Below are 27626 nucleotides of genomic sequence, written 5' to 3'. Positions count from 1 at the left end.
CTCCCTTCCTCTCTCCTACTCTGTCTCTCTCTGCCTCTGCCTCGTCCAGAATACCAGGCCTTTATGGCCTCATTATTTCCTTGTTCCAATTTATTCCCATAAGTGTGATTTCAAGAATATTACATCTCCTTTGCTTGTAGTGCTTCCGTAACTCTCTGTGGCTGGCGGATTGGAATCCTAAACGCTTATTTGTTTGCTTTTTATATTGAGGCAGGGTCTCATGTAGCTAGCCTCAACTGACAATGTAGTTGAAGGATGGTCTTGAATTTGTCTCTCTGGTGCTAGGAAGGCCTAGATAATTTTTACTATTTTCAAACCGTAATAAAGTGGTAGATTGAGGCATCTGTCATCAATGGTGGGTAAATCCATTAGGCTGGCAATACCTAGCCCACCATTTAATTTTACTATTACTAAAAGGCAAGCGACTAGATACAATACCCTCTGTGTTGTAATATACATTAGTGTGTGTGTATGTAGGTATATGTGTGCTTTTTTTGAAATCAGAATAGATGAGTTTTTCTTCTTTTTTTTTAATATTTTTTTTAATTCTTTTTTTTAATATTTAATTAATTCTTTTTTTTTAATATTTAATATTATTATGTACACAGTGTTCAGCCTCCATGTATGCCTGCAGGCCAGAAGAGGGCACCAGATCTCATTACAGATGGCTGTGAGCCACCATGTGGTTGCTGGGAATTGAACTCAGGACCTCAGGAAGAGCAGTCAGTGCTCTGAACCTCTGAGCCATCTCTCCAGCCCAGATGAGTTTTTCAAATTTGAAAGACTATAAAGTTCAAGGCTGGAGACATCTCAGCACTTAGAGCACTGGTTGGTTGATCTTCCATAGGAACTGAGTTTGATTACTCCCACCCAGATGGTGACTCACGTGTTGTGGAATCCAGGGGATTTGATGTCTTTCTAGCAGTCATGGGTACCAGTAGCTCAAGGTGCATAGATAGACATGCAGACAAAATACCCGTACAGAAATACTTTCTTTTTAAGAGAAAAGACAAATTTCCTTGACTTGGTACAAAGCAATAGTCCAAAAAACACTGTACCCCAGTTTACCTTGGTGAATTCATGCGTTCATTAGTTACTTCCAGGAGCATAGGTGACTCAGGCAACCGCCCCACCAAAAAGGGTAATAACGTATACAAAAATAGAACTACAAACATAAAGCTAGCCACACTGAACCTTATAGAAGAGAAAGTGGGAAGCACACTTGAACGCATTGGCACAGGGAACCACTTCCTAAATAGAACCCCAGCAGCACAGACACTGAGAGAAATAATTAACAAATGGGACCTCCTGAAACTGAAAAGCTTCTGTAAAGCAAAGGACATGGTCAGCAAGACAAAACGACAGCCTACAGAATGGGAAAAGATCTTCATTAACCCCACATCAGACAGAGGGCTGATCTCCAAAATATACAAAGAACTCAAGTAATTGGACAAGTAGATACACTAATCTACCTTATCATCCTAGTCTATTTTTCTTTTTTCTTTTCCAAAGTGGTTCCTGAGTCTAAACATTTTTCCATTCCCAGCCCCATTATAACCCCATTATAGCCAACCCCCAACAGATGACAATTATCCATAACCCTGAGGGAACAAAATCTATTGGGAAGGGTCCACTATTTTCTTAGAATTGCTTCCTGCTGTGTAGTGGGCAACAGTATCTATGGGACCCTGTAAAAAACTAAAACTGTGGTTAGTCTCAAGAGGACTAGCTCTAACATTGTAGCCAGTCTGAGCAGGCTGTTGGGTTTATCTGAAGTTCTGGCCAGAGTGTTGTAAGAAGGTGGACCATCTCATCCAGCCAATTTGGACTTTCTTGAGCAGTTTGTAGTCCAAAGTCAATCTTTGAGTGGTGTTTATCTGCTTGGTGGCATCATTATGAACCAGGTAGAATCATTGTTTTGGGGACTTCCATTTGGAGACTTCAGAGTTTGCTGTTAGGAGAATTTATTGTTCATTGTGGAAAAGTTAAACATTATTAATATAAAAATGGAAAGTTTAAATTTTAAGATCGATATATTTATCTAAAGAAAGGTATTAAGGAGTCAAAAATAAGTAGGGAGAAATAGAAATTTGGGGAGACAGTTCTGGCTGTCTGAAGATTCCCTGCTCGCTGCCGTCCTCTCTTACTTGTTCCTTCTGTGTGTTGGCTGTTGGAGAGTTGGGGGAGAATGAGCACCCCTTCTCATCTCTTCTTAAAAATTTCAGCTCTTTATTCCTCTGCTCAGTGTGGAGTGTGGGAACTTTGCCCTGAAAACCTCAGAGCCATGTCTGCACTCAGGTTTCATATCTTGGCACTGTTTTCTTTTCCCATGAACCTTTTCTGCTCTACGTTAGCCATGTTTCCTGACTTATTGTTGAGCCACTCCAGGCTGTGTAACATGGCTTCTCATTCATCTGTGCCGTCTCCTGCCAGCTTTAGCCTCTTCAGTCCCAGATCTAGGACAGACTGGGGCTGAAGGGGCAAAGCAGCAAGCAGAGGTGGCTAAATACTCCTGTCCAAATGCTTACTCCTTTTTGTCTGTTTTGTTGTAGACACAACACTGAAGAGGGGAAACAAATTCTTCAGCAGCCCGTGCCAGAAAGACTAGACTTTGTTTGCAATTTCCTACAGAGTAAGTGTCTTTCTTAACTAGTTGGGCAGCTTCAGCTCCTAGGACCGGAAAAAAAAAAGGTTCAGATTTCCGTACTCAAGCAAAAAGACAAACCCAGCCGTGTCAGCCTCTTTGGATCTTGAGACGCCGCCACTCCCAGCTTGTGTTAAGAGAATGTCCCTTAAGTCCCAGTGTCCATGTCAGGTCCAGGTAGACCAGAGGACGACATCACTTGCTGGTCATGTAGTCTTTCTATGTTGAAGATACAAGAGAGAGAAAAAGGTTCATGTTACCCTTGTAAAGATAACTTTCTCTTACAAAAAAAAAAAAAAAAAAAAACACCCAAAAAAACAAAACAAAAACAAACAAACAAACAAACACACAGTTTTCTTAGGTAATTGTTCAGGTGGTAGTAAACAGTTTTCTTAGGTAATTGTTTAGGTGGTAGTAAACAGTTTTCTTAAGTAATTGTTTAGGTGGTAGTAAACAGTTTTCTTAGGTAATTGTTTAGGTGGTAGTAAACAGTTCTTGGTTTGTGGTGTGGAGAGAATGGTCATTGCTCATTGGGTTAGTGGAAAGATTACACAAGAATGTTTGTGAAGCCAGGCCGTGGTGGCGCACGCCTTTAATCCCAATATTTGAGAGGCAGAGGCAGGCGGATCTCTGAATTTGAGATCTACAGAGCCAGGGGGAGAAAAAGAGTGTTTGTGAAACTCTGGGCACAGAGCGTGTCAGCTCACCTTCCCTGGTTATCCTTGTACCACAGAGTCTGACATCTTTAACATGGGGAGCTGCCTGCTATTTCCACCTCAAGAGAATTATAGGGCAGGTGGCCTGGTGTCCTCTATTGCTCTGATTGGACTCAGCTGCAGACTCCTCTGCAGCATTAGTTGGAACAGGACTCTAGTATGATCTCATGTCTCTGGCTCCTTCTATGGTGCTAAGTAGGGGAGGTGATGAGCTGGCAGGTTAGTGGCATGTTGACCCCAACTTACTGCTAATGCCCTGGCACTTTTTTCTACTACTATCCATGGAGCTCTGGGGCTGCCCTACGGCAGCACTGACTTGTGGAAATACAAGGTAGGTTGGAGAGAACATCTCTAATAAGGGCCCTTTGACTTGGCGTCTCCTGGGAGGCTGTAATTCTGCTTTTGAAGTTGAGTTTTGAGAGTTCAGTGTTTGCTATGTGGTTGTCATTGCAGAAAATTGGAAGCATCCCTTATCTACACAATGCCTGGTGTCTGTGCAGAAAGTGATGGAGGGATCTGAGATGGAATTGGCCAAGGTACTTGTGGGAGACCAGAACTGAGTGGCAGGGACCTGAGAAACCTACCAGGCTTTTTCTGAACCTGAATGAAGGGTGCTGAGTGTTTTCTTTATGGGGTTCTTTAGACCTGGAGGCAAGGCCAGTCATTTGACTGAGCCAGAGGCCATTTTTATCCAAGGATTCTGGGAGCCCATTGATCTTTTGATAAAGAAGTTTACTTGACCAACACTGAGGCCCACAATGGAGATGTGCAGGAACCAGTTCTTGCTCACTGATCATCATATTTTTCTTTCAGGCTCAATTAACTTGATTTCCTCTGCTGGGTGTTGGTCTATAGAAGGTGGTGTCTAAAATTTTATGTTCATGACTCCACAAGTCCAGGAATTCAGCTGTGTAGAAATCCTGACACCTGCCTTTTTGCAGCATAAGCATCAAGCCCTTGGATTTATTTATTATTATTATTAGTAGTAGTAGTAGTATTTTTGGTATTTTGAGACAGAGTTTCCTTTGTGTAGCCCTGGCTGCCCTGTAACTCACTCTGTAGATCATACTGGCATCAAACTCAGAGATCCGCCTGCCTCTTCCTCTGAAGTTCTGGGATTAAAAGCATGAGCCACCACTGCCTGATAAGTCCTTGGATTTATATTTGAAAAAGGTGTTCCCTGGGACTTTTTGGTTTTTCGAGACAGGGTTTCTCTGTAGCTATGGAACCTGTCCTTAGCTCTTGTAGACCAGGCTGGCCTCAAACTCACAGAGATCAACCCTCCCGAGTGCTGGGATTATAGGTGTGCGCCACCATCACCCAGCTTTTTTTTTTTTTTTAAGTATTTATTTTATGTACATTGGTGTTTTGCCTGCATGTATGTCTGTGTGAAGGCATCAGAGCCCCTGGAACTGGAGTTACAGACAGCTGTGAGCTGCCATGTGGCTGCTAAGAATTGAACCTGGGTCCTCTAAAAGAGCCAGTGCTCTTAACTGCTGAGCCATCTCCCCTCCTGGGACTACTAAGGATGGTGATTTGGGACTGCTAATTATAGAAATTCTGAAAGAATAGCTCAGAGCCCTCAAAGTGGTTCTTGAGTGGGAGCACCAGGAAGAGATACAGCCCACTTAGTGACTGCCTCCTCTTTGTCTGGCTTCTAGATGGTAATGCTGTTTCTGTATAATTCGACCATGAGCTCCAGAAGTCCCCGGGACTGGGAACAGTTTGAATATAAGATTCAGGTAGGCGCCTGTGCCTTCCTCCCACTGCCAGCCCAGCTGAAGTTCTCTTGCCCGACCATTTCTCTTTAAATAAAAGTTATTATTGTCTGAAAAGTTACTGTTTGTAGTAATGACAGCCATCATTGTTTAAAACAACAAGAAGTAGAAACTGTTGAAGTACGAAGAAGGAAATGACAGTCCGTAATCTCATCCCTATATACAGCTGTTAATTTTTTAAAGGATTGACCTCTGAGGCCTTTTATGTGCCTGGTTTTAATTGTCCTCTGTATTTGAAGAATATGTAGAAGTGATTTCCTTTTCTTACGTGTCCCCATGGGGGTACTTGCCGTCCCACTCTGGGAGGGAAGAGCAAGTAGAGAGCCAGTGTGTTGTAGGATAGGCCTTGGAGTTTCAGCTTTGGCGGGGGGTGGGGGTACGGTGGGGGGAGATCCAGAAAGCCCTGGGGGTTTAGTGCTGCTGTAATAAGTTCTGAACGCTCCTTCTGAGGTGTCCTCAACACCACAGTGATGTTTGTTTTCTCTCCCTGGGCCCAGGCTGAGTTAGCTGTCATCCTGAAGTTTATGCTGGATCATGAGGATTCACTAAACTTCACTGAGGACCTAGAGAATTTCTTGGAGAAAGGTGAGTAGGGCCACTTGTGAGGATCCACTCCCTCTCTCTGAACAGAGAACTGGTAGGATCGTCTGACTCCACACATGACACAGAGTTGGTACTCAGGCGGGTCATGTGTGACGGAAGGTGATTTCTGAGCCTCCCTGCGGGTGCTTGTACTGCAGTGATCTCATCTGCATTAGGGTGATCCGGACTCCCACTTCTCACATTATTTTGTTTTGCTTTTTACTTACTTTATCTTTATATGTATGCGTGTTTGCTTGCATATATGTCTGTATACCATGTGTATGCCTGGTGCCCACAGAGGCCAGAGGAGGGTGTTGGGTCCTCTGGAACTGAGCTAACAACTCAGACTTGTAAACTATCATATGGATGATGGGTCTTGAATTTGAGTCTTCTTGAACTGCTAAGCCAGCTCTCCATCTCTTTGGCTTAGAAGTGGGAGATAAAAGGTTTCCCCTCATGCTCTAGGTGGGAGGCAGGTATATAAAAACCAGTTAAGCCTGAGAAGGGGACCAAGTGTAAATATGGCAGTTATCTCCCCAAATGAGAGTTCTTCACGTCTCAGGAAGATGTTAGTTAGCTCCTGCTACTAGGACTCTGAGCCTTCTAGTTCTGGACAAATTCTCTTCTGGCTGTTGAACTTGGTTGGGTGGGATTCTTCACATTTATGTCCATGGGGTGGAGCTGTTGAGAATGGGAGTCTAGAATGTAAGAAAGCTCTCTCAGTCAGATGCAAGTCTTCAGGGCAGCTTGTCGGCCATGGACGCTGCAGGTGGACAGAGCAGAGATGCCCTCTCCCGTGTCTGGGAGGAAGAAGAGGAAGGACTAGAGGTGGTGAAAGCCGAAGAAAGCAGTCATGGGAACCAAGAGAAGAGAGTATTTTGTACCTTGGTGATACAAAGCAGGTGTGGAAGCGTCCCCAGAGGCTGGCTGCATCGATGCAGGCTGTTAGGTCTGTGGGCAGATGGGTGCTGGGCTGTCATGATGCCTCTGCAGAGCTGACATGAGGACTTGTTCCAGTTCACTCCGCCATGCTCTTTTGAGTACTTTGCTCTGAGAAAGTGGAAGCCCTGAACTTATTCTTAAAGACCTTGACCTTGTGGGTCTGCTTTTGCCTGGTAATTGCCTCTTGAGTTTATGTGCCTACAGATTCACACCTACTAAGGTAGTGGTCCCGTTATGTGAAAGTGAAGATCTGTTCACCCCCTTACCACTCTCCTGGTTTGTTGGTCTGTTTCTCACCCCTAGCTCCTTACAAATACTCCAGTACTGTCTCTGAAGAGCTTTCTCCACCCAGCCACCAGGCCAAGAAGATTCGTTTCTTAGAACTTCAGAGGATCGCCTCATCTTCCAGTGAGAACAAGTATGTCCTGGGCCTCTTCCTGGCACGGTGTCTCCACAGCCATGCCGTCAGTCCGTGGATCCTGGAGGCTGAGCTGTTGGCCAGTCCTTTATACCATTAGGAGAGACTTCGAGGGTGCTGTTTATTTGGCATCTGTTGGGAGCTAGTCCTCCCTCAAAAGCAGTTTCCTGCTGGGCAGTGACACAGGCAGATCTCTCTGAGTTTGAGGCTAGCCTGGTCTACAGAGTGAGTTCCAGGTCAGCCATAGCTACACAGTTAAACCCTGTCTCGAAAAACAAGAAAACAATAAATGAATGAAAGAACGAATGAAAGAAAGAAAAAAGAAAAAAAGGCAGTTTCCTGTTTGTGGAAACTTCTTCCTTTCAAAATACATGTCTCCAGTTCTTCAGCCAAGAAATGAAGGCTTGGAGAAGGGAGAAGAAAAGTTTTTCCAGTCATGTTCCGCAAGCTGGCTGCCTCCTGCTCACATGAGATAGCTTGGCAGATAGAACCCAGGCACATTGGCCTTCCAAACCAGTGCTGACTGTGGTCACCGGTGCTGTCCCGTCCCTAGCTGCTGCTGCTTACTTCATCTGTTAGGCTCTTACCCTGTTATCTTTGCCATCTCTTTCCTTAGCTTCCTCTCAGGTTCTCCATCCTCCCCTATGGGCGACATCCTGCAGACCCCACAGTTCCAGATGAGACGGCTGAAGAAACAGCTGGCAGATGAGAGGAAGAACAGGGATGAGCTGGAGCTGGAGCTGTCTGAGAGCCTGAAGCTGCTCACTGAGAAGGGTGGGTACCTGACCAAGTGCTGGTGATGGAGAGCACTGGGTTTGCGCCCAGGGAAGCCCGCCACCCTGCCCCTTCTGCTGACGCCTGTTCTGTCCCTTTTCTGAGGAATGGACACTGTGTGCCTTCTTTGCTCTTTTCCTGTCCCCTGGTTCTTGCTGACTCTCGCCTTCGCTCCTGCCCTGGGCAGATGCACAGATAGCCATGATGCAGCACCGTATTGACCACCTGGCTCTGCTGAATGAGAAGCAGGCGGCCAGCTCGCAGGAGTCTGGAGAGCTTGAGGAGCTCCGTGGCAAGAATGAGAGGTACGACTCTCCCTGCCTTCCTTCCAGCTTCCAGTCCCTGGTGGCCCAGTTAGGGCCCCAGTGTTCTGATTGTTCTTCTTCTGGCAGCCTTACCGTGCGACTGCATGAGACTTTGAAGCGGTATCAGAACCTGAAGACAGAGAAGAACCAGATGGATCGAAAGATTAGCCAGCTTTCTGAGGAAAATGGGGACCTTTCCTTTAAAGTGAGTAGGGCTACTTAGAGGCCCCTCAGGGCTGAGGTGGTCAGAAGCTTCCTCAAGAAGGTTGATGTTGCAAGGAGAGAGGCCGCTTGGTCTTTCCCAGCTGCTCAGCCCTGAAATAATCACACAAACTATGTTATTTAAAACATTGCTTGGCTCATTAGCTCTAGCTTCTTATTGGCTAACACTTTTCTTAATTTAACCCATTTCTAGTAATCTGTGTTTCACCATGTGGCTTATTGGCGTCTGTCTCTGGCGGCTCCATGACTTCTCTCTGACTCCGCCCTTCTCCCAAGCATACAGCCTAGCTTTCCCCGCCTACCTAAATTCTGTTCTTCCCTGCCATGTGCTTAAAGCAGTTCTTTATTCAGTAACCAATGAAAGCAACACACAGACAGAAGGACCTCCCACATCAGGTTGAGAAGACTGTCCTGAATCTTCATTAGTCCTTCCCGAAATCTACCTGCGTACTTAGTCACTTTGCTTGTTATTGGCTCCTGCAAGGGTGCTCAGGAGCCCTAAATATTGATGTGTGGTCCTGAATGAGAGATCTAATTGGCTGTGATTGGGTTGGGGGAGGGGGAAGGATCTTTAGGGGCCCCAGGGCCTGGGCTTCGAGTCACAGTTGGAGAGGGGTGCCAGCTTTCACTGTTCATGTCTCAGTTGCGAGAGTCTGCCAGCCACTTGCGTCAGCTGCAGGGTGCATACGACGACCTGATGGAGGAGCACAGCAAGGCTTCTCAGGAGTGGGCAGAGAAGCAGGCTCATCTGGAAAATGAGCTCAGCACAGCCCTCCAGGATAAGGTAACCCCTGGCCGGGGAGCTGGCCACAACTTTATACATAAAATTCATCACTTTGCTGAGTCCTGGAGTGATGAGTTGACTCGTCAAAGTTTAGCAGTGTGTTGTGATAGGTTGAGTGTAGTATTACCTGTGAACTCTGTGAGGTGCAAAGTATGGGTTTTGGAAAAGTTAAACAATCTGTAAGGGGAATGATACCCTGCTAACTATTTGTGAGATGAAAGGGTGACTCGTTATGAATTCTGGTCCGGTATTCTTTGCTGAAATGCTTGATATCATGAGTGTATCAGAGATAGGTTTTCTCATTTTGGAATGTTTGCCTACACATTATAAGTTACTTGTCCCTTAATCCAGAACCTAAATCACTCTAAAATAAGAGTGATTTGATTTCATTTTATAGCAGCCTAGCTCTGTAGCCCAAACTGTCTTTGGACTCAGTCTTCCAGTCTGGCTCCTGTGTGCCAGTTACAGGCTTCTCCCACAGTGCACTTACAAAATCCAGAACTTTTTCAGTATCTTATTGGAGCTCAGAAAGTTTTGGATTTGAGATTTCAGGCTAGGGATGCTGCCTCTAAGAGCCCAGTTCTGCCACTTGCTGATGGTGTAGCTCTCGGGCATAGCACTTAGAATCTGGGAAGCAGGAGCTTCTTTTGTGACGGAGACAGTAACAGCTCCCTCCCAGACTGGTGGGTGGATTTGCAGTTGAGTGGCATATCCATCACGTTGCCTTGTGCCCACAATTGAGGGGAGGTCGATGTGGGCTGGGTCAGATGGTGCCCAGGCCATTCTTTAAGCATCTGGGTATATGTGAGTCAAGGCTTGCCTGAGGGAGGCTATGTAATGAGGAGACTGAACGCAAGCTTTGCATATTTTTGTCTTTTTTTGTTGTTGTTGTTTTTTTTCGAGACAGGGTTTCTCTGTGGCTTTGGAGCCTGTCCTGTAACTAGCTCTGTAGACCAGGCTGGTCTCGAACTCACAGAGATACGCCTGCCTCTGCCTCCCGAGTGCTGGGATTAAAGGCTTGCGCCACCACCGCCCGGCTACATATTTTTGTCTTAATTCATTCATGGAATTAAGGAGTAAAAAGTCAGGATCCCATAAAGTCCAGACCCATGGTTTCTTTTTTGTTGATATTTTTGAGACAGGGTCTTGGAGCCCAGGTTGGTCTTTCAATTCTTGTTCCTTTTATGTCTCAGTCTTTTGAGTTTTGGGGAGCCATCGTTCCCAGCTCAGACGCATGGTTTCTGAGAGATGTTCTTCTGAGCCAAGGCAAGGGGAGATCTAGGTGAAGTGAGGGCTTGTATGGTGGTCAGCTGACTACTCTGTCCTCTGTTCACATGGGTCTCTTGTTTACTCCCAGAAATACCTTGAGGAGAAGAATGAGATACTTCAGGGAAAGCTTTCCCAGCTGGAAGAACGAGCAGCTCAGCTGTGGGAGAGCCCAGCCCAGGAGAAGGGTGAGGTGCTGGGTGACGCCTTACAGGTAGGAATAGACAGAATCGGCCAGGCAATTTGATGGGTTTGGTTCTTGGTGTTCTCTTGATCCCCATTTGTCTCTATCCTAACAGCTGGAAACTCTGAAGCAAGAGTCAGCCAAACTTGCTGCAGACAACACCCAGCTCCAAGCCCGCATAGAGACACTGGAGTGTGAACGAGGCCAACAGGAAGCCCAGCTGCTTGCTGAGCGGGGCCACTTTGAAGAAGAAAAGCAGCAACTGGCCAGCTTGATTGCAGACCTGCAGAGCTCCATCTCCAACCTCAACCAAGCCAAGGAGGAGCTGGAGCAGGCCTCCCAGGCTCAAGGGGCTCAGCTAACTGCCCAGGTGACCTCCCTGCAGCAACAGCAGGAACAAGAACTGACCAGCCTGAAAGAACAGGCGAAAAAGGAACAGTCTCAGATGGTACAGACCTTGCGAGAGCAGGAACAGGTCGCCCAGAGCCTCCGCCAGCAGGTGGAGCAGCTGAGCAGCAGCCTGAAGCTGAAGGAGCAGCAATTGCAGGAAGCAGCCAAGGACCAGGAGGCAGCCAGGCGGGATTACGCCCAACAACTGGCCACTGTTGCCGAGGCTCAAGAGGCCTCTCTAAGGGAACGGGATGCTGCTCGCCAGCAGCTGGAAACATTGGAGAAGGAGAAAACTGCCAAGCTAGAGAGCCTGCAGCAGCAACTTGAAGCTGCCAATGAAGCTAGGGACAGTGCGCAGACCTCAGCCACACAGGTCCAGCAAGAAAAGGCAGAGCTGAGTCAAAAGCTAGGAGAACTCCAGGCCTGCATAGAAGCTGCCCACCAGGAACAGCGTCAGGCCCACGCTCACGTGACAGAGCTGGAGGCCCAGCTGAAGGCTGAGCAGCAAAGAGTGACTGAGCGAGAAAAGGTGATCCAGGAGAAGGCCCAGCTCCAGGAGCAGTTCCAGGCCCTCGAGGAGACTTTGAAGATCACCAGGGGCAGCCTGGAAGAGGAGAAGTGCAGGGCTGCAGAGGCCCTGGAGAAGCAGCAGCGCTGCATTGCTGAGATGGAGGCCGAGTCCCGAAGCCTGAGGGAGCAGCGTGAGCAGGAACAGAAGGAGACAGAACAGGAGAAGGCCGAGCGAAAGGGGCTGGAGGCCAGGCTCCAGCAGCTGGAGGAGACTCATCAGGCAGAGATAGAAGCCTTGCGGCATGAGCTGGCAGAGGCCACAGCCTCCCAGCACAGAGCTGAGAGTGAGAGCCAACAGCTCGTCAGGGAGGTTGGTGGCTGGCAGAAGCGGTTTGAAGCCAGACAGCAAGAGGAAGCAAAATACAGTGCCCTGTTCCAGGAACAACTGAGGGCTTTGAAGGGGGATGGTGAGAAGGCTAGCCAGGAGGCACAGGAGGAGGCCGTGGAGAGCCACAGTGAGGGCCAGCAGCAGAGTCATCTAGCCCAGCTTCATGCCAACATAGCCAGAGCTCTCCAGCAGGTTCAGGAGAAAGAAGTCAGGGCCCAGAAGCTGGCGGATGATCTCTCAACTCTGCAGGAGAAGATGGCTGCCACGAACAAGGAGGTGGCCTGCCTGAAGACCTTGTTGGTCAAGGCAGGTGAGCAGCAGGAAATGGCCTCACTTGAGTTACTCAAAGAGCCTCCGGGGGCCGGAAACAGAGGGCCTGACTGGCTAGAACAGCAGGGGCGGCCATTCTCCAGCACACAAGCCACACTAAAGGCTCTGGAGCGTGAGGCTGAGCAGATGGGCAGTGAAGTGGAGAGGCTGAGGGCGGCACTGATGAAGAGTCAGGGGCAGCAGCAAGAGGAGCGTGGTCAGCAGGAGAGGGAGGTAGCACGGCTGACCCAGGAGTGGGACCAGGCCCAGGCAGACCTGGCTCAGGAGAAGGCAGCCAAGGCAGAGCTTGAGATGCGGCTGCAGAATACCCTCAATGAGCAGCGTGTGGAGTTTGCTGCCCTGCAAGAAGCCCTGGCCCATGCCCTGAAGGAAAAGGAAGACAAAGACCAGGAGCTTGCCAAGCTTCGTGGGCAAGAGGCAGCTCAAAGAACAGAGCTGAAGGAGCTTCAGCAGACTTTGGAACAACTGAAAGGGGGTACTGGGGGAGAAGACGCTTCTGGCCCAGGAACCCAGTTGGAGACAGCCGGGAAGACAGAGGTACCAGGCCCCACGTTAGAGGCACTTCGGGCAGAGGTCAGCAAGCTGGAGCAGCAGTGCCAGCAGCAGCAGCAGCAGGTCGAAGGCCTGACACACAGCCTGGAGTCTGAGCGTGCTTCCCGGGCTGAGCAGGACAAAGCCCTAGAGACATTGCAGGGCCAGTTAGAGGAGACGGCTCGGGAGCTAGAGCACAGTCAAGCCGCCTCAGCTTCAGCTCAGAGAGAGTTGACAGCCCTCCGGGCCAAAGCCCAGGACCACAGCAAAGCCGAGGAAGAATGGAAGGCCCAAGTGGCCCGTGGCCAGCAGGAGGCAGAGAGAAAAAGCAGTCTTATCAGCAGCTTGGAAGAGGAGGTGTCCATCCTGAACCGCCAAGTCCTAGAGAAAGAAGGGGAGAGCAAGGAGCTGAAGCGCCTGGTTGTCGCAGAATCAGAAAAGAGCCAGAAGCTGGAAGAGAGGCTGCGCCTGCTTCAGGTGGAAACAGCCAGCAGTAGTGCCAGAGCAGCGGAACGCAGCTCAGCTCTACGAGAGGAGGTCCAGAGTCTCCGGGAGGAGGGAGAGAAACAGCGCGTCATTTCAGAGAACTTGCGGCAAGAGCTAGCCTTACAGGCAGAGCGAGCGGAGGAGCTGGGCCAGGAGTTGAAGGCCTGGCAGGAGAAGTTCTTCCAAAAGGAGCAAGCGCTCTCTGCCCTGCAGCTGGAGCACACTAACACACAGGCCCTTGTAAGCGAGCTGCTGCCTGCCAAGCACCTTTGTCAGCAGCTGCAAGCGGAGCAGGCAGCTGCCGAGAAGCGCCATCGGGAGGAGATAGAGCAGAGCAAACAGGCAGCTGGTGGGCTTCGGGCAGAGCTAATGCGGGCACAAAGGGAGCTCGGAGAGCTAGGGCCTTTGCGGCAGAAGGTGGTTGAGCAGGAGCGAACAGCCCAGCAGCTGCGGGCAGAGAAGGCCAGCTATGCAGAACAGCTGAGCGTGCTGAAGAAGGCTCATGGCCTGTTGGCAGAGGAGAACCGGGGGCTGGGAGAGCGGGCCAACCTTGGCCGGCAGTTTCTGGAAGTGGAGCTAGATCAAGCCCGGGAGAAGTATGTCCAGGAGCTGGCAGCTGTGCGTACTGATGCTGAGACCCATCTGGCTGAAGTGCGGCAAGAAGCACAGAGTACTACCCGGGAACTGGAGGCCATGACTGCCAAGTACGAAGGTGCCAAGGTGAAGGTCCTAGAGGAAAGGCAGAGATTCCAAGAAGAGAGGCAGAAACTCACTGCCCAGGTAAGGTGTCGTGCAGTGTCCTCTGTGTGCTGTAGCTCCCCCCCCCCCCACCTCTGGACTGCAGCAGCAGGGAAGGGCAGTGACAGACAGACTGCAAAGTCTGTCCTACAGAGAATGTCCGCGCTGGCCTGTGCTGGTGTGCACCTGTCAGCTGGAGGACTGAATTTGAGGCCACTTTGGGTTACATAGTTAGACCCTGTTTGAACTCCCACAGGCCCCCCCCCCCAAATAAGGAAAATATCTATGGCCTCCTTTTCCTTGAAAGCTGATTCTGAAGCAGGCAAACTGACTGGTGTTTTAAAACAGGGTCTGATGTAACCCGGCTAGTCTCAAATTCACAACATAGTTAGAGATGGCCTTGAGTGCTATCTTCCTGCCTTCTCCTCCCTAGTGTTGTGAAAACCTAGCTCCAACTGGCTTCTCTCCCTCCCTCTCCCTCTCCCCTTCCTCCCTCCTTCCCTCCCTCCCTTCCCCCTCCCCTTTCTCTCTCTCTTCCTCTCTCTGTATAGTCTCTTGAGAAAAGTATCAGAGCCCATTGAGGTCAGTCTGGCAGTGGCCCCATCTCACTGTCTCCATTGCTTCTCCCCATGCACAGGTGGAGCAGCTAGAGGTATTTCAGAGAGAGCAGACTAAGCAGGTAATGCCTGGGGTTCTCGATAGATGCTGGCTGCTTAAGCGGTGACCAGTCTTGGTGCATGGCCCCGGCTGCAGCTTGCTCCGCCAGCTCCTGTTGTGAACTGTTTGTGAAAGGGGCAGGGCCAAGCCATGGAGTCCAGGCCCAGGCTGCCCAGGAGGACAGTGTTACAGGTCCTCCCTTGGGCCTCATCCTACCCAGCCAGGTCGGCCTCTTCCCTTCTGCACTTTCCCCACCTGCCAGAGACAAGGGGTAGCAGAGCGTCATCTTTTCCAGGCCTGCACTGGTGACAGAGTCAATTCTTGTGACTCCAAAAACTCCAAAGTCCTGCTTTGACTTTGGAGTTAAGGATTCTGAGCCAAGAGGAAGAAGAGGTTTCTATGCCTTGTTTAGATTATTGTCCTTCTTCCCCACAGAGTGTGAATTTACCCAGGGTGTGAAGGTGATGTATGAAGCGGCCCTTGGAAGCAAGGGAACGCGATGAGCTTAGAATACTCTGGTGCCTCGTCCCAGAGCCTCACTCACATAGAGCTTTCTGGAACAGGAAACTAGAAAAGAGAAGGGGTCTTCCCTAGATGGGCCATGTGCTCTGCCTGCCATCTTCCCTTGTTAGTGGGCTGGAGAGCTGTATTTAGTGAGAACACTTCCTCCAGTCCCCATCCCAGTCACTACAGACATTCTAAGGAAACGGGACAATCAAACTGGAAAGCAAGCAGTTTGCAATGGAGCCTTTTGCTTCTTCCTCTGCTGCCTGTTCATGCCTAAGCTCTCAGAATGCCTGGAGGAAGCAGGGGTGCTTGTGGTTGTTATGATCCCTATTTATCTCCTTACCCCCGTTGCTCTTCCTCTTTGTGATAGTTGGGGGAGGAGGGGCTGGGGTGTGTGTGTGCTGCCCTTGTTCTTGTCTTCCAGCATTCTGTTCTCCTACTGCTAACCACAGCGACCATGCTGCTAGTATCTAACAGCCCTTGGAGATTGGAAAGAGGTCTGGGAACTTGCTTTGGCAAATTTTTGGGAGGAAGGAGGAATGGGTGGACTTTGACAGTGTTTGTCAGAGCACCACAGTAGGTGTCCTGGTTTTTCTGTTTATTTTATCCTATGTGTATGAATGTTTGTGTGTGTGTGTGTGTGTGTGTGTGTGTGTTATGTGCATGCTTGGTGCCTACAGGGACCAGAAGAAGGTGTCATCTCCTGGAACTGGAGATGGTTATGAGCTGGCATGTGGCAACTGGAAACCAAACCTGGGTCTGCTGCATGAACTGAAACTGCTCATAGCTCCTTAGTCATCATTTCTCTCACCCCTAAGTGCTGTGTTCTTGCCACCAATCTTTAGGTCAGGCTCGGGGAATAGCACATGGTAGGGATGTGGAAAGATGGGGACTCTGAAGAGATGGAATGGGTTTAGGCAGGTGGCCCTGGCAACACCTGTTTGGGGCACCTCAGTCCCTGACAGCCTTTGGGCTTGTAGAAGTAGCAAAAGAGGGCCTGAGAATAATGATCTGGGGAAATCCATGGGTTAGTCTTGACATCCGGTGTTTTAGTCAGGGGTTTCTAGAGGGAAGGGACTGACGGAATGCGTCTGTATGTATCAAAAGGAGATTAAAGAGTAGTTACAGACTGTGGCCTAGCTAGTTCAACAATGGCTGTTCCCTCGTGGAAGGGCAAAGAATTTGGTAGTTATTCGGTCCATCAGGCTGATGTTTCAGCTGGTCTTTGACCTGTACTGGAGTCCCTAAGAAGTAGGTTGTTACAACAGAGGAGTGCCTCGGCAGCAGGACAGATGAACTTGCCTGCAGGATTGACAATGGGTTGCTGCTGGACACATCTTACTTTATTACTTGGTGGGTGAGATAATAACCCAACTCATGATGGGCAACTCAAGTCATGTGTTCAGTTTCCACTAAGGTCCAATAGCTCCAGACAAAGAGCTATCTCAAAGGGAGAGTACTTGTCTGCAGATGTTAGAACCTTGCTCCAATATCTCAGAGGTCAGTGAATCCTCAGTGATTCCCATATGTTCAGGCAGCATCCCTGTCTGCCACTGACACCTTGAGTGCCGCTGGCTCTACTGGATCATATGGTCCTGGGCCTGTTGAAGAGCCTTCTCCTGTTCCGGGCCCCACTTGAAGCTAGCAGCTTTCCAAGTCACTGGTGTTTGGGCAGGAGTAATGCACCCAAGGGAGCAATGTGCTGGGCTCACCAAATGTTTTTGTTGCTGTCTTGATGGTGGGAGGGGCCAGGTGCAATAACTTCTTTACCATAAAAGGACTATCCCTGCATGGCCCACCACTGGACTCTTAAGAATTTGACTGCAGTATAAGGCCCTTAAATTTTGGTTGGATTTATTCCCCATCCTCTGATGCCCATATGAGTTATCAATAAGTCCAAAATAGTTGCTAACCCCTCCTCACTTGGTCCAATCAGCATGTCACTAGAGTGGACCAGTGTGATGTTTTATGGAAGAGACAGATGATCAAGATCCCTTCTAACTGAGTTATGACCTGGGGCTGGAGAAAGATTCTGCCCTTGAGGTAAAGCTGTAAAGGTGCTGCTGGCCTCGCCAACTAAACCCTTAGACTGGTCGTGCACATCTACAACCAGAGTGCGGGCGAGAAGGCAAGAGCAAAAGCTTCCTTCTCTGTGGGCTGCCACTGTAAGGCGTGGCCCAGATTTAGGGTGGGTTTTCCCACCTTTGATGATCAAATCTCTCATATATGTTGTGCCCAGCTGCTTGCGTTTTAGTTGATGCAGATGTGGCCAAGTAGAGTACCAAGATAGCAATTACAGTCAGGGAGTTCAGTCCTGTCTGTTCTCTTTTCTCCTCTCAGGTGGAAGAACTGAGTAAGAAGTTGGCAGAGTATGATCAAACCCACAAGGCGCAGCAGCAGAAGCTCCAGGTGGGACAGGGTGGTAGAGGAGCATCTTCCCTAAGCTCTTGGGCTATGGTGGTGTGGAGCCAGAGCAGAAGCACCCTGGGGATTGCCCAGGGAGCCATCCTGAATCTCAGAAACCTTGCCTTTGCCTTCTGGGAACTCTCACAGAAAAGCCTTCTCTCCATTAGAGCCCCATATGCTTTTCTATTAGATTAAAAAAAAAATCATGCTTGGGTTACATAGTGAGCCTTGTTTTTGTGATTTGGTACTTTGGTTACCCTAGCCGCTTTTCCCCAGTCAGTAGGTATGTGGCTAACGACTACCAGACAGCGAGAATAGAAGTAATTCCACTGTCTCAGAAAGTCCTTAGTAGTTTGGCTTCAAGGACTGAGTATGTCAACAATACTCATTCTCTCATTTTTTTGTACCCCTGCCCTGCCTTTTTTTTGTTGGTTTTTGAAGACAGGGTTTCACTGTCCTGGAACTCACTCTGTAGACCAGGCTAGCCTTGAACTCACAGAGATCCACTTGAGTGAACAGTACTCATTCTTACAATGCATTTGTTCTCCTTCATTTTAAATTTTTTGGAGTTGGGGGAGAGACAGGGTCTTATGCAGTCCATAGTAGTGGGATTACTAGGTTTGTGCCATAATGGCCACAGCAATTATGCTATTAGTGCTTTTAATTATGTTACCTTATTTGTTCTAGTGTTTGCTTTTCGTAGCTCTAAGCAGACAAAGGACTGGGCACCAGTGCGTTTGGGACTTGTATGGTACATGGTGGGTCCCAGGCTGAGGCGTTCTGAGTTTCATTTTTCCTGTTTAGCTTCCGTGCCCACAATTTGTCATGACCAATAAGCAGGCATGCCGTGTTGCTTTGTCAGGGTTGTTAGGAGCTAACAGGTACAGCGAGGCATGGGTGGGAATATGCTCCCCCTAGTACCTATAGCAAATCAAGCTGCTGTTGCAGGTAACAGAGTCAGCTGTGCCCACAGGAGGCAGTGCTGATAATCATAATGAGCCCTCACAGGATTTGGACTAGGGAGTTCAGTGTGACCTTGATCTCTGAACTCTTCATCTCTAAGACAAGGAAAAAAGTTATTCTTCAGAGTGGTTTGGAAGAAGCAAGTTCCTGTCATTTGAGTGTGCACATGCAGTTGTCTCTCAGTGTGCTCTACACCAGGGTGCTTCTAGTAAGGAAACCACTTGTTTGTTTCCCGGCTGCCCAGGCTCCCAAAATAACCACACAGAAACTGTATTAATTAAATCACTGCTTGGCCAATTACTTAAGTGTATTGCTAACTAGCTCTTACATCTAGAATTATCCCATCTCAATTATTATATTTTACCATGAGGCTCGTGGCCTACCAGCAAGGTTTCAGCATATCTGTCTCTGTTGCTTCTCCTTGACTCCGCCTCCTTTCTCCCAGCATTCAGTTTAGTTTTCCCCACCTAGCTTTACTCTACCCTATCACAGGCCTAAGACAGTTTCTTTATTAACCAATGGTATTCACAGCATACAGAGGGGACTCCCTCGTCAGATGTTTTCTGGAGACCATTTTCTGTTCCATTGGGAGAAAGTGTACATGGTCAGGGAGTGAGATACTTGGTTCCTGGCCTCATAGATGGCAGGCAGACCTGGGAGAAGTATTAAAGCCAGCAGATGGTCAGCAAAGTGTCCACAGGAGGGCCTGGGAGGGAGAATGTAATTGTCTTGTAGGAATGTGTTTGCTGGGCTGAGGGATCCTAGGTTCCTGAGACAATATATTCATGAAGGACCTGAGATGCCTGTGGAGACTGCTTGCATGTGGATGGACTAACCAGAGCCACCTTTCTTGATTGACTTCTCAGGATTTCCAGGCTCAGGGAGGTGAGAGCCAGCAGGAGGTCCAGCGCCTCCAGACCCAGCTAAACGAGCTACAGGCCCAGCTGAGCCAGAAGGAGCAGGCGGCCGAGCATTACAAGCTACAGATGGAGAAAGCCAAGACCCATTATGATGCCAAGAAGCAGCAGAACCAAGAGCTGCAGGAGCAGGTTCGAGACCTGGAGAAGCTGCAGAAGGAGAACAAAGAGCTTCGGACTGAAGCGGAACGTCTGGGCCGCGAGCTGCAGCAGGCAGGGCTGAAGACCAAAGAGGCTGAACAGGCCTGCCGCCACCTTAGTGCCCAGGTGCGCAGCCTGGAGGCGCAGGTAAGCACCTATTTTAACAGAGACTCCTCACCCTGAACTGCTGGAATCCACGCCCTCCTCTCCAAGGCCAACCCTACCCTAGGCTTCTCTTCATTTCCCAGGTTGCCCATGCAGACCAGCAGCTTCGAGACCTGGGCAAATTCCAGGTGGCAACTGATGCCTTAAAGAGCCGTGAGCCTCAGAAACCCCAGCTGGACTTAAGTATCGACAGCCTGGATCTGAGCTTGGAGGAGGGGACCCCGTGCAGTGTTGCTAGGTCAGGAGATACGCCTCTCTAGCCTGTGCCTGCTCACTAAGTGTGTGCTGGCCTGGTGTGATGACAGGTGCCTGCTTAGGGGACAAGAAGTGAAAAGGAAGTGGGGCAGCTAGGAAAGCCTTGGAAAAGGCTCTTTCATGAGCTTAGATTGCACAGATGTAGAGGGATGGAGGAGCAGCCTGAATTGTGAGGCTAAGTCGGCCTGAAAGCCCAGAGCCTAGCTGGATTTGATCCTAAAGACCGGTGGACCTCAGAAGTGCTGAAATTGAGGACTACAAGGTTGGCTTTGTATCTAGTTTCCTGATCGCATAGAAGACAAGGTTGGAAGTACAGCTGCTGCTCTGTCAAATGTTAGCACTGCACTAACTGCGTGCTGGGGTGCTGACTACTTTATTCCCCCCCACTCCAGCAAGCATCTTAGGTAGGCTGTATTCACCCATCATGTCTCCTTAGCCAGACTGGGGTGTAGAGGGGCAGTCACTGGCCTAAGCTTCCACACTGATGGAGCTCAGGACTGAACCTGGCAGCTTGGCTGAGTCCTTGCTTGTCACCACTCTGCAGCATCTCCCAGTCTTAAGTGTAGACTTAGACTAAGGTGGGATGAGCTCAGGCTGACGGGGGAAGGGAGTATCTGTGGAGGGTGTGCGGCTGGGAGAGCTTCTTAGAATGTCGACTTTGATTGAGGGTAGCAGAAGAGGTCAAATTATACCCACATTCATGGCTGGGGACCTGTGAAGCTATCTCTACTCACTAAACTGGGAGATATATGAGAAAGAACATGTAGAGAGAGGGTTTAGAGTGACAATTGTCGAACAGTTGTGGCATCTGGCGGAGGTCTAGGCTCATGGCTGTCTGGCCTGGAGAGCAGGGCTTGGGCTAAAGTGGAGATCTGAGAGCTGCCAGTATGAAAGGGTTAGAAGCAGCCAAGAGTAGACTAAGAAGGCTCAGTCAAGGCTCCTTTTTAGTATCTTGGAAATATCAGTGAGAGTATGCTTACCACATTTACACGTCAGTGTAAGAAACAGTCACTTTGGGGCTAGTGGACAGACAGACTGCCTTCCAGCCCAGGAGCTGCATCTCAGGAGATTGCTTTCTCTACAGCAAGCTGCCTCGTACCCAGCCAGATGGCACCAGTGTCCCTGGAGAGCCAGCTTCACCCATCTCCCAGCGACTGCCCCCCAAGGTGGAATCCCTGGAGAGTCTCTACTTCACCCCCATTCCAGCTCGGGGCCAGGCCCCCTTAGAGAGCAGCCTGGACTCCCTGGGGGATGCGTTCCCCGACTCTGGCCGTAAGACCCGCTCTGCTCGCCGGCGCACCACACAAATCATCAACATTACCATGACCAAGGTTAGGCTCCTGGGCGTGGGGCTCAGTCAGGCACACACAGGGATGAGCAGCAAACCCATAGGACACATACAGACTGAGGAGAGGAGCAGAATATAGGAGTAGCAGGCAACCCTGAGCTTCTGGCGCCCATGCAGTCGGGATGGAGCTTGGCATGGACTGCTACTTCTAGACCTGGGTTAGTTGTTTCTGTTTGTTGTCTCACAGTGACTGGAGAATAGATGCCTTGTACTGAGAATTGGGGAGTGTTGATGATGTTCAGACCCCGGGAACCTTGGATGCAGTGACGGCAGAGGCTGTGGGCTGAGACCAGCTCGCTACCTCAGGAGATAGGGGGCTGCCTCTTAGCCTAGCTACTGCTACCTGTCACCTTACTTCTTACCTCTGACATAGGCTGATAATGATAATGCCTCCTTCAAAGTAGAAGGGTCTTGACAACCTCAGCATCTTGCAAGAGCTTCTGGCCGTGTGGCCTGCTTCCACGCTTGCTGTCCAAAGAGTCCTTTAAAGCAGTGTGGAAACGACAGCTGTATTGTGGCATCTGAGAGCTGTGGGACAGAGGTGGTGCTAGAGTGTTACTGCAATGATTCGTCTTTCCAGAAACTGGATGTGGAAGAGCCAGACAGCGCCAACACATCCTTCTACAGCACGCAGTCTGCCCCTGCCCCCCAGGCCAGCTTGCGAGCCACCTCCTCCACCCAGTCTCTGGCCCGTTTGGGTTCTCCTGACGATGGCAACTCGGCTCTGCTCAGCCTGCCTGGTTACCGGCCTACCACTCGAAGCTCTGCCCGTCGCTCCCAAGCCAGGATGTCCAGTGGGGCCCCCCAAGGTGAGGCGACTGCGGGGGGGAGGGGGGGAATTTACCACAACCCCAAACAAGATTGGGAGCGGAAAGCTCAAGGCAGGCCTTCCTGTACCAGAACTTCTGGCCTCACTTGCCCCTGCCACCTCACGCCTTCCCTGTCCTAGGACTGCAAAGGAGCCGTTGGGACCAGGGATGTTCACTGATCGCTTCCGGTTCCCAGTGTGAGAGATAACTGACACTCTAGGGGTTCTTTAGGCTACTTTCTAAAGCGAGACCGCAAGCTTTGGGAAGGTCAGGCTGTCGAAATTTCTTGAAAGTTGCCCTTTAGGTCCTTGGCTATCAATTCATGACCCTCAGTTAGCCTTGACAGGTAAATAAGGTGCTGCAGCCTCTGCTCATGCACTCTCTGAGACATGGTCTGATGGCGGTGCCCCTTTTCATCTGTCAGTGACACAGAACAGGACTGTGTATCTAGCTTGAAGCTCCTCAAGGTGGGAGGGAGCGGGGTCCAAAGGTCTGGCCAGGTTAGTAGACAGTGTGCAGCCGCAGCTGTGTGCCCTAATGTCCTGTCCATCATAGGAAGGAACAGCTTCTACATGGGGACTTGTCAGGATGAGCCTGAGCAGTTGGACGACTGGAACCGCATCGCAGAGCTGCAGCAGCGCAACCGAGTGTGCCCCCCGCACCTGAAGACCTGCTATCCTCTGGAGTCTAGGGTGAGATGCGGGGTCACCTCAAGCCTCCCACACTGACTGAAGTGGCTAGCCCGAATATGTATGCTGGGTCTTTGGCCTATTGGAAATGTCTCTCATGTTTCTACATGGAACAGATGGCAGCAGTCACCCAGGAGTGAAGTCAGATTGAGACTGCTTGAGACTACTAGCTATTCCTCATAGGTAGATCCAGCTCTTCAGTGTTGTGTGGCAGTGTTGTGTGTCGTGCTTCAGACAGCTGGGGCACATGGTTGCTTCCTCATGTTCCATGCAGCCTTCCATGAACCTGGCCACCATCACTGATGAGGAGATGAAAACCGGAGACCCCCAGGAAACCTTACGCCGAGCCAGCATGCAGCCAACCCAGATCGCTGAGGGTCTTGGAATTACCACCCGGCAGCAGCGCAAACGGGTTTCCTTGGAGACCCACCAGGGCCCTGGCACTCCTGAGGTAAGTGACGCACGAGCATCTGTGATCTGTTCTCACCATGTCTTAGGTAGTAAATGGGAGGGAAATCTCCATGCACTGGGACTGCTGGAACGGCCTCTGTCAGGAGATGGGGAAGGCGATTGTCTCATTGTCCTCTGCCTCACAGTCCAAGAAAGCGACCAGCTGCTTCCCACGGCCCCTGACTCCCAGGGACCGGCATGAGGGACGTAAGCAGAGCAGCACTGTTGAAGCCCAGAAGAAAGCAGCTCCAGTCCAGGTTAGGCTGGGACTGAAGGGGAGGAAGGAAGGAAGGAAGGCCAAATGAAGCCGGTTGACAAACCGTTCTCCACAGGTGGACCGGCGCCAGTCCATGGCCTTCAGCATCCTTAACACACCCAAGAGGCTGGGAAATAGTCTTCTACGGCGAGGAGCTTCCAAGAAGACCCCAGCGAAGGTCTCTCCCAATACTCGCAGTGGAACCCGCCGCTCTCCCCGCATCGCCAGCACTGCTACCCCTCGGGCCAAGGGCAAGGTAACACAGTAAAAGGAGACCACCCCCTAGACTGAGTACTCTACAGGGCAGTGGAGGGGGTGAGGGACACAAGAGGTACTTTGTCCTGGGTAGCCATTCATAATTGAGGGCACCACTTAGGCATGGTTGGCAACTAATAACTTAAAGATGGGTGATTATGGGGCACAAAGGGAGGGGTTTTCTGAGCTAATAGAGGCTAGCAACACGAGACAATCTGGCCAAGTGACTGTCTCTCTTTTTCAGGCAAAGCATTAAAGAGTCAACACCAGTGCGTGGCCCTACCTGGTCCTTTTCCTTCTACTGTCCCTCTCAGTGCCTTCTCTCACTGAGAGAAAGATCCATCCCTGGCCCTTAAAAACCTTCCCATAGTTCCAGTGCAATTCTGGGGAAGGTGAAGTGTGAGCTGCCATGGAAGTCTGCCCCCTGTCCTACCCCTGAGACCCAGGACACCTTCCCCAGACTGGAACTATGGCAAGATTTTTAAGGGCCAGGGATGGATCTTTTCTAAATGTTATTACTTGTAAATAAAGTCTATTTTTCTCCCTTGAGTACTGCACTCTCTGTGTGGGTATGGGGGAAGGAGGGAACTGACCACTCTCTGGAGCCTTCTCATCTGGCTTCCTGGGACCTTTCCACATTCCATTTCTGGTCCCTGCTCCTAACTAATACTATGGGTTGTTTTCTATGTCAAGGGGTTGTGTTATCTATCTTGAATTTCTACTTGGCACGAGACAGGCAGCATTCCTGTGGACAGTACTAGGGCCTAAAATACATCAGATTGATGTATTTTAATCTAAATGAGAACTCGTTGTGGGCCCTGCTGAGATTAGCTACAGTTGTGATCTGAAGCAGCCATTGTCCCATCCCTTCCTTAGGACATTGGGGCAAACGAGGAAACAAAACCACCTATAAATAATGAAGCCAGTGCAGACTGGCCAGAGCCGAGATAGATCTGTCAGAGTGACACCTCGACCAGGGTTCACCTGCTGAATTGGTGCAGAATGTGAGCCCTGAGAAGCCTCTGGAAAGTCAATGTGGAGTTGTAGGCAGAGCTCCTATTGCTTGGCTAAGGCACCAGCAGGTCTCCAAGGTCCCTCGACACCAGTGGGGTGAAGACGACGTTAGAAAAGTTAGCGCGCATGGACAGAGGGACAAGTAGGGGAAATCTAATTTAATTACTATGATATTGTAGGCAGAAATGGAGCTTGAGTTTGAGGTTCAGCTGCATGGGGGTGAGCAGAGCCTACGGTGGAGCCTTAACCCTCCAGGTGGATGAGAGCCAGGCTCCAGTCAAGGCCATGCTGTGGCTGGCTGCATGCTAGCCCCTGGCCCTGCTGACGTGGGTCCTGGGCTGTGGCTGGAGAGGATTTCTGGAGAAGGGATCGGGACTGTTTTCACCCCATCCTGAGGAAGTAAAGGCACACAAGGTCAGAGCTGAGGAGGAGTTCCTCGCTTACTGTCCTGGCAAAGCCTGTCCTTTCTCCCCCAGACAGCAGAGTTTCCTGGATGCCTTTCTTCAGGGTCCTTACCCAGAGCTGGGCCAGAACGATGTGATACTGGGTCACCTGTCCAGGGTCCACAAACAGACAGGAGAAGTTGGTGCTTCGTAAGGTGGGGCTCAGTTCCTCTAGCACCAAGGCTCTTCGTAACCAAGTGCTGGTGTTCCTGTGTTCCCGACTGCAGAGGCAGAAGAGAATCATGAGAGGGTTGCAGGGGGTGTCTCCCTCCTACTAGCCTGACTGCTGTGACCCTCACCTTGTGTGACCCTCCCTCAGCCGGCCTGGGAGGTGCTCAATGAAGGAACCATTGCCCAGCCAGTAGAGGATGCTCAAGTAGGGGAAGCGGCTGCAGGCAGCACAGGACAAGGTCAGCGTTCCATCTAGGAGCACATATGGCTGTTAGTTAATTCTATCAGAGGTCCCCTACCCTGTCAGCTCCTATAATACCTGTACCCCACTTAAGCAGGAAAATATTAAAAGGGAATATTTAATATTACAGGCATCAATTTCCCTAAGCCTATGTAGGAAATGTCCTGAGTTCATCAAAGTCTTCCACTTCCGTGCCTCCTTCCTTGGGTCATGGTAGCAGGCTGATGTTGCTCTCAGATGGCCAGAAGGCAGGCAGGCAGGGGCCAAGGCCCTGGGAGGGCTACAGTCCTACAGGAACCGTCCTCGGAGCTGGGCGGTAGAAAGGTGACCAGAGCCAAGCTGGTGCTTCTCGGCAGGTGGATGGCACATTCCTCAGTCAGCCTAACCCCTGACCTCTGACAACTCTAACCTCTTGGGCTCCCGTAACCGCTCCTTACTCAGTGGCACTTCTTCCTCTGGCCAGATCACGTGCAGTGCTGGGTACCGCTGAGGTGGGCCTGCTGGAGACCAGGAAGAGCACGGGTCCTTTGTCTGAGGTGCACACGTGCCTCTGGCCAGAATGACGACATGGACATAGAGAAGCAGGACCCACCAAGAACTAGGGTCTGAGGAACAGAATTGCAGATGGAAAGCTCAGCATCCTAGCACCTGCTTTGGTCAGACACAAACCTCCACCCAAGGCATCAGAATGGGTGGAAACCCTTTAGCCCAGCTGAATGTGGTGCAAAGAAGCCTTGAAGTGGAGCCAGACCAAAGCAGCTACATAGAGGCTTAGAGCAATAGCACAGTTGGATACAACATCTTGGGGGTGATGGCCAAGTTAGCCACATTGCTCCATTCTATTAGGATGACCCCACAAAGCCCCATGTCCCACCTGTTGTCCAACAGTGTCTCATGGTTGTGATGACTGTGTCAGAAGCAAGCAAGCCCGGTGTCTGTAACTTCCTCTGGAAAGGGAGAGTCGAGTTCAGCCAGCCCCACATCTTCTCAGGTTCCTTCCCTCCCGACAGTCCATTTGAGCCTCTGGTACTTCAGAGGGCAGGCCTAGAGCCACAAGCCGGGCCTTCGCACTTAAGACACTGCTGTTACCTAGTAATAATTTCTTCTCATACCAGCTCCAAACAGCATTTATATAACAGTTCCCCAATCCAATCTTACCCAGAGAGGTTAGGGAGGAGAAAGGGCACAAGGAGCCAGGGACTGACCTGGGAAGCAGCCGTCTCCGTTGAGAGCCCTCCTTCTGGGAAGGGCGGGATGCAGTTTGCTTCTGAGAAAGCTCCCAACGATTTCACTTTCACTTCCTCCGTAGGAATCCCAATCCCAAACAAACAGGCTGCTCCGCCCCCGCCCCTCGACCCACAGCTCACACTAGACAGATTTCCCAGGTCCCTCTCCAGATTCTCACCTCACACCCAGCCCCCTGAGAGCTGAGACGGATGAGTGCTGCCTTGCCAAGGGTCAGGATGGTGGTACCCTCACCCTTCAGCTAACTTCCTATAGAGTCAAGCCTTTACTTTCTCCATAACAGTGCCCAAGAAGTCAATATTAATTGGTACTGGGGACCTTTTTACCCTCAATGCTATATTGGCCCAAGGTCACTGAGCCAGCCCCAAGGTCAGCTGTCTCGGGCTCACCCTGACAGGCACAGGAGCCACAGGAACGGGTAGGCTCACTGGTTAAATCTAGATCTTTCCACCTGGCTCTAACGCCCTGAAGAGCTTCAGGGAGCTCCGAAACTCAGTGTGACTGCCTGGCCCCAAAACTCTCACCACAAGAAACAGCAGCTTTCCTGTCTGGTTGGTGTACAACACGCCCAGCCACTAGCACAGCTGACCCTAAAGAGCCAGGAAGGCACCAGTAGCTTGGGGGTTGGGACTTGGCAGGTATAAACGTGGAATCTGGTCATCTGAAGCTATGCTCTTTAGGCCAGAGCTTCTGGCGCATGCACCTA

General features: G+C 50.3%; 2 protein-coding genes across 6 annotated transcripts in view; one reads left to right on the top strand and one right to left on the bottom strand.

Moving 5' to 3' along the window:
• Positions 1-24355, top strand: part of Numa1 (nuclear mitotic apparatus protein 1) — a 40596-nt gene extending 16241 nt beyond the window's left edge. For 3 of the 4 annotated variants that reach the window (XM_050122549.1, XM_050122548.1, XM_050122547.1), the window contains exons 4-25: positions 2553-2632; positions 3814-3896; positions 5022-5102; positions 5636-5723; positions 6966-7080; positions 7697-7854; positions 8042-8159; positions 8247-8364; positions 9025-9165; positions 10523-10645; positions 10731-14030; positions 14626-14667; positions 17493-17561; positions 19388-19726; positions 19828-19982; positions 21084-21330; positions 21928-22156; positions 22712-22848; positions 23120-23296; positions 23442-23552; positions 23628-23807; positions 24051-24355. In XM_050122549.1, the coding sequence (XP_049978506.1) occupies positions 2553-2632; positions 3814-3896; positions 5022-5102; positions 5636-5723; positions 6966-7080; positions 7697-7854; positions 8042-8159; positions 8247-8364; positions 9025-9165; positions 10523-10645; positions 10731-14030; positions 14626-14667; positions 17493-17561; positions 19388-19726; positions 19828-19982; positions 21084-21330; positions 21928-22156; positions 22712-22848; positions 23120-23296; positions 23442-23552; positions 23628-23807; positions 24051-24062 (6103 nt within the window). In that variant the 3' untranslated portion in view covers positions 24063-24355. The remainder of the gene's footprint in view (positions 1-2552; positions 2633-3813; positions 3897-5021; positions 5103-5635; positions 5724-6965; positions 7081-7696; positions 7855-8041; positions 8160-8246; positions 8365-9024; positions 9166-10522; positions 10646-10730; positions 14031-14625; positions 14668-17492; positions 17562-19387; positions 19727-19827; positions 19983-21083; positions 21331-21927; positions 22157-22711; positions 22849-23119; positions 23297-23441; positions 23553-23627; positions 23808-24050) is intronic. The other variant, XM_050122550.1, reaches the window with a different exon arrangement.
• A 608-nt stretch (positions 24356-24963) lies between these two features.
• On the bottom strand, positions 24964-26959 carry Il18bp (interleukin 18 binding protein). Of its 2 annotated transcripts, XM_050122575.1 has the most exons (6): positions 26881-26959; positions 26550-26622; positions 26113-26280; positions 25563-25686; positions 25337-25484; positions 24964-25211 (listed from the first exon to the last, which is right to left on the bottom strand). In XM_050122575.1, exons 2-6 carry the CDS (start codon positions 26569-26571, stop codon positions 25098-25100), a joined length of 576 nt encoding a protein of 191 aa, XP_049978532.1. In that variant the 5' UTR covers positions 26572-26622; positions 26881-26959; the 3' UTR covers positions 24964-25097. The 2 variants fall into 2 exon arrangements, with proteins under 2 accessions (XP_049978532.1, XP_049978531.1); XM_050122574.1 differs by lacking the exon at positions 26881-26959 and having other exon boundaries at positions 26550-26823.
• Between the last annotated feature and the right edge of the window lie 667 nt (positions 26960-27626).

The sequence above is a fragment of the Alexandromys fortis genome, unplaced genomic scaffold, assembly GCF_014885135.2.
Source record: "Alexandromys fortis isolate MF-2015 unplaced genomic scaffold, M_Fortis_MF-2015_v1.1 scaffold_209, whole genome shotgun sequence".
Lineage (NCBI taxonomy): Eukaryota > Metazoa > Chordata > Mammalia > Rodentia > Cricetidae > Alexandromys > Alexandromys fortis.
This window is presented reverse-complemented; position numbering and strand designations above follow the sequence as displayed.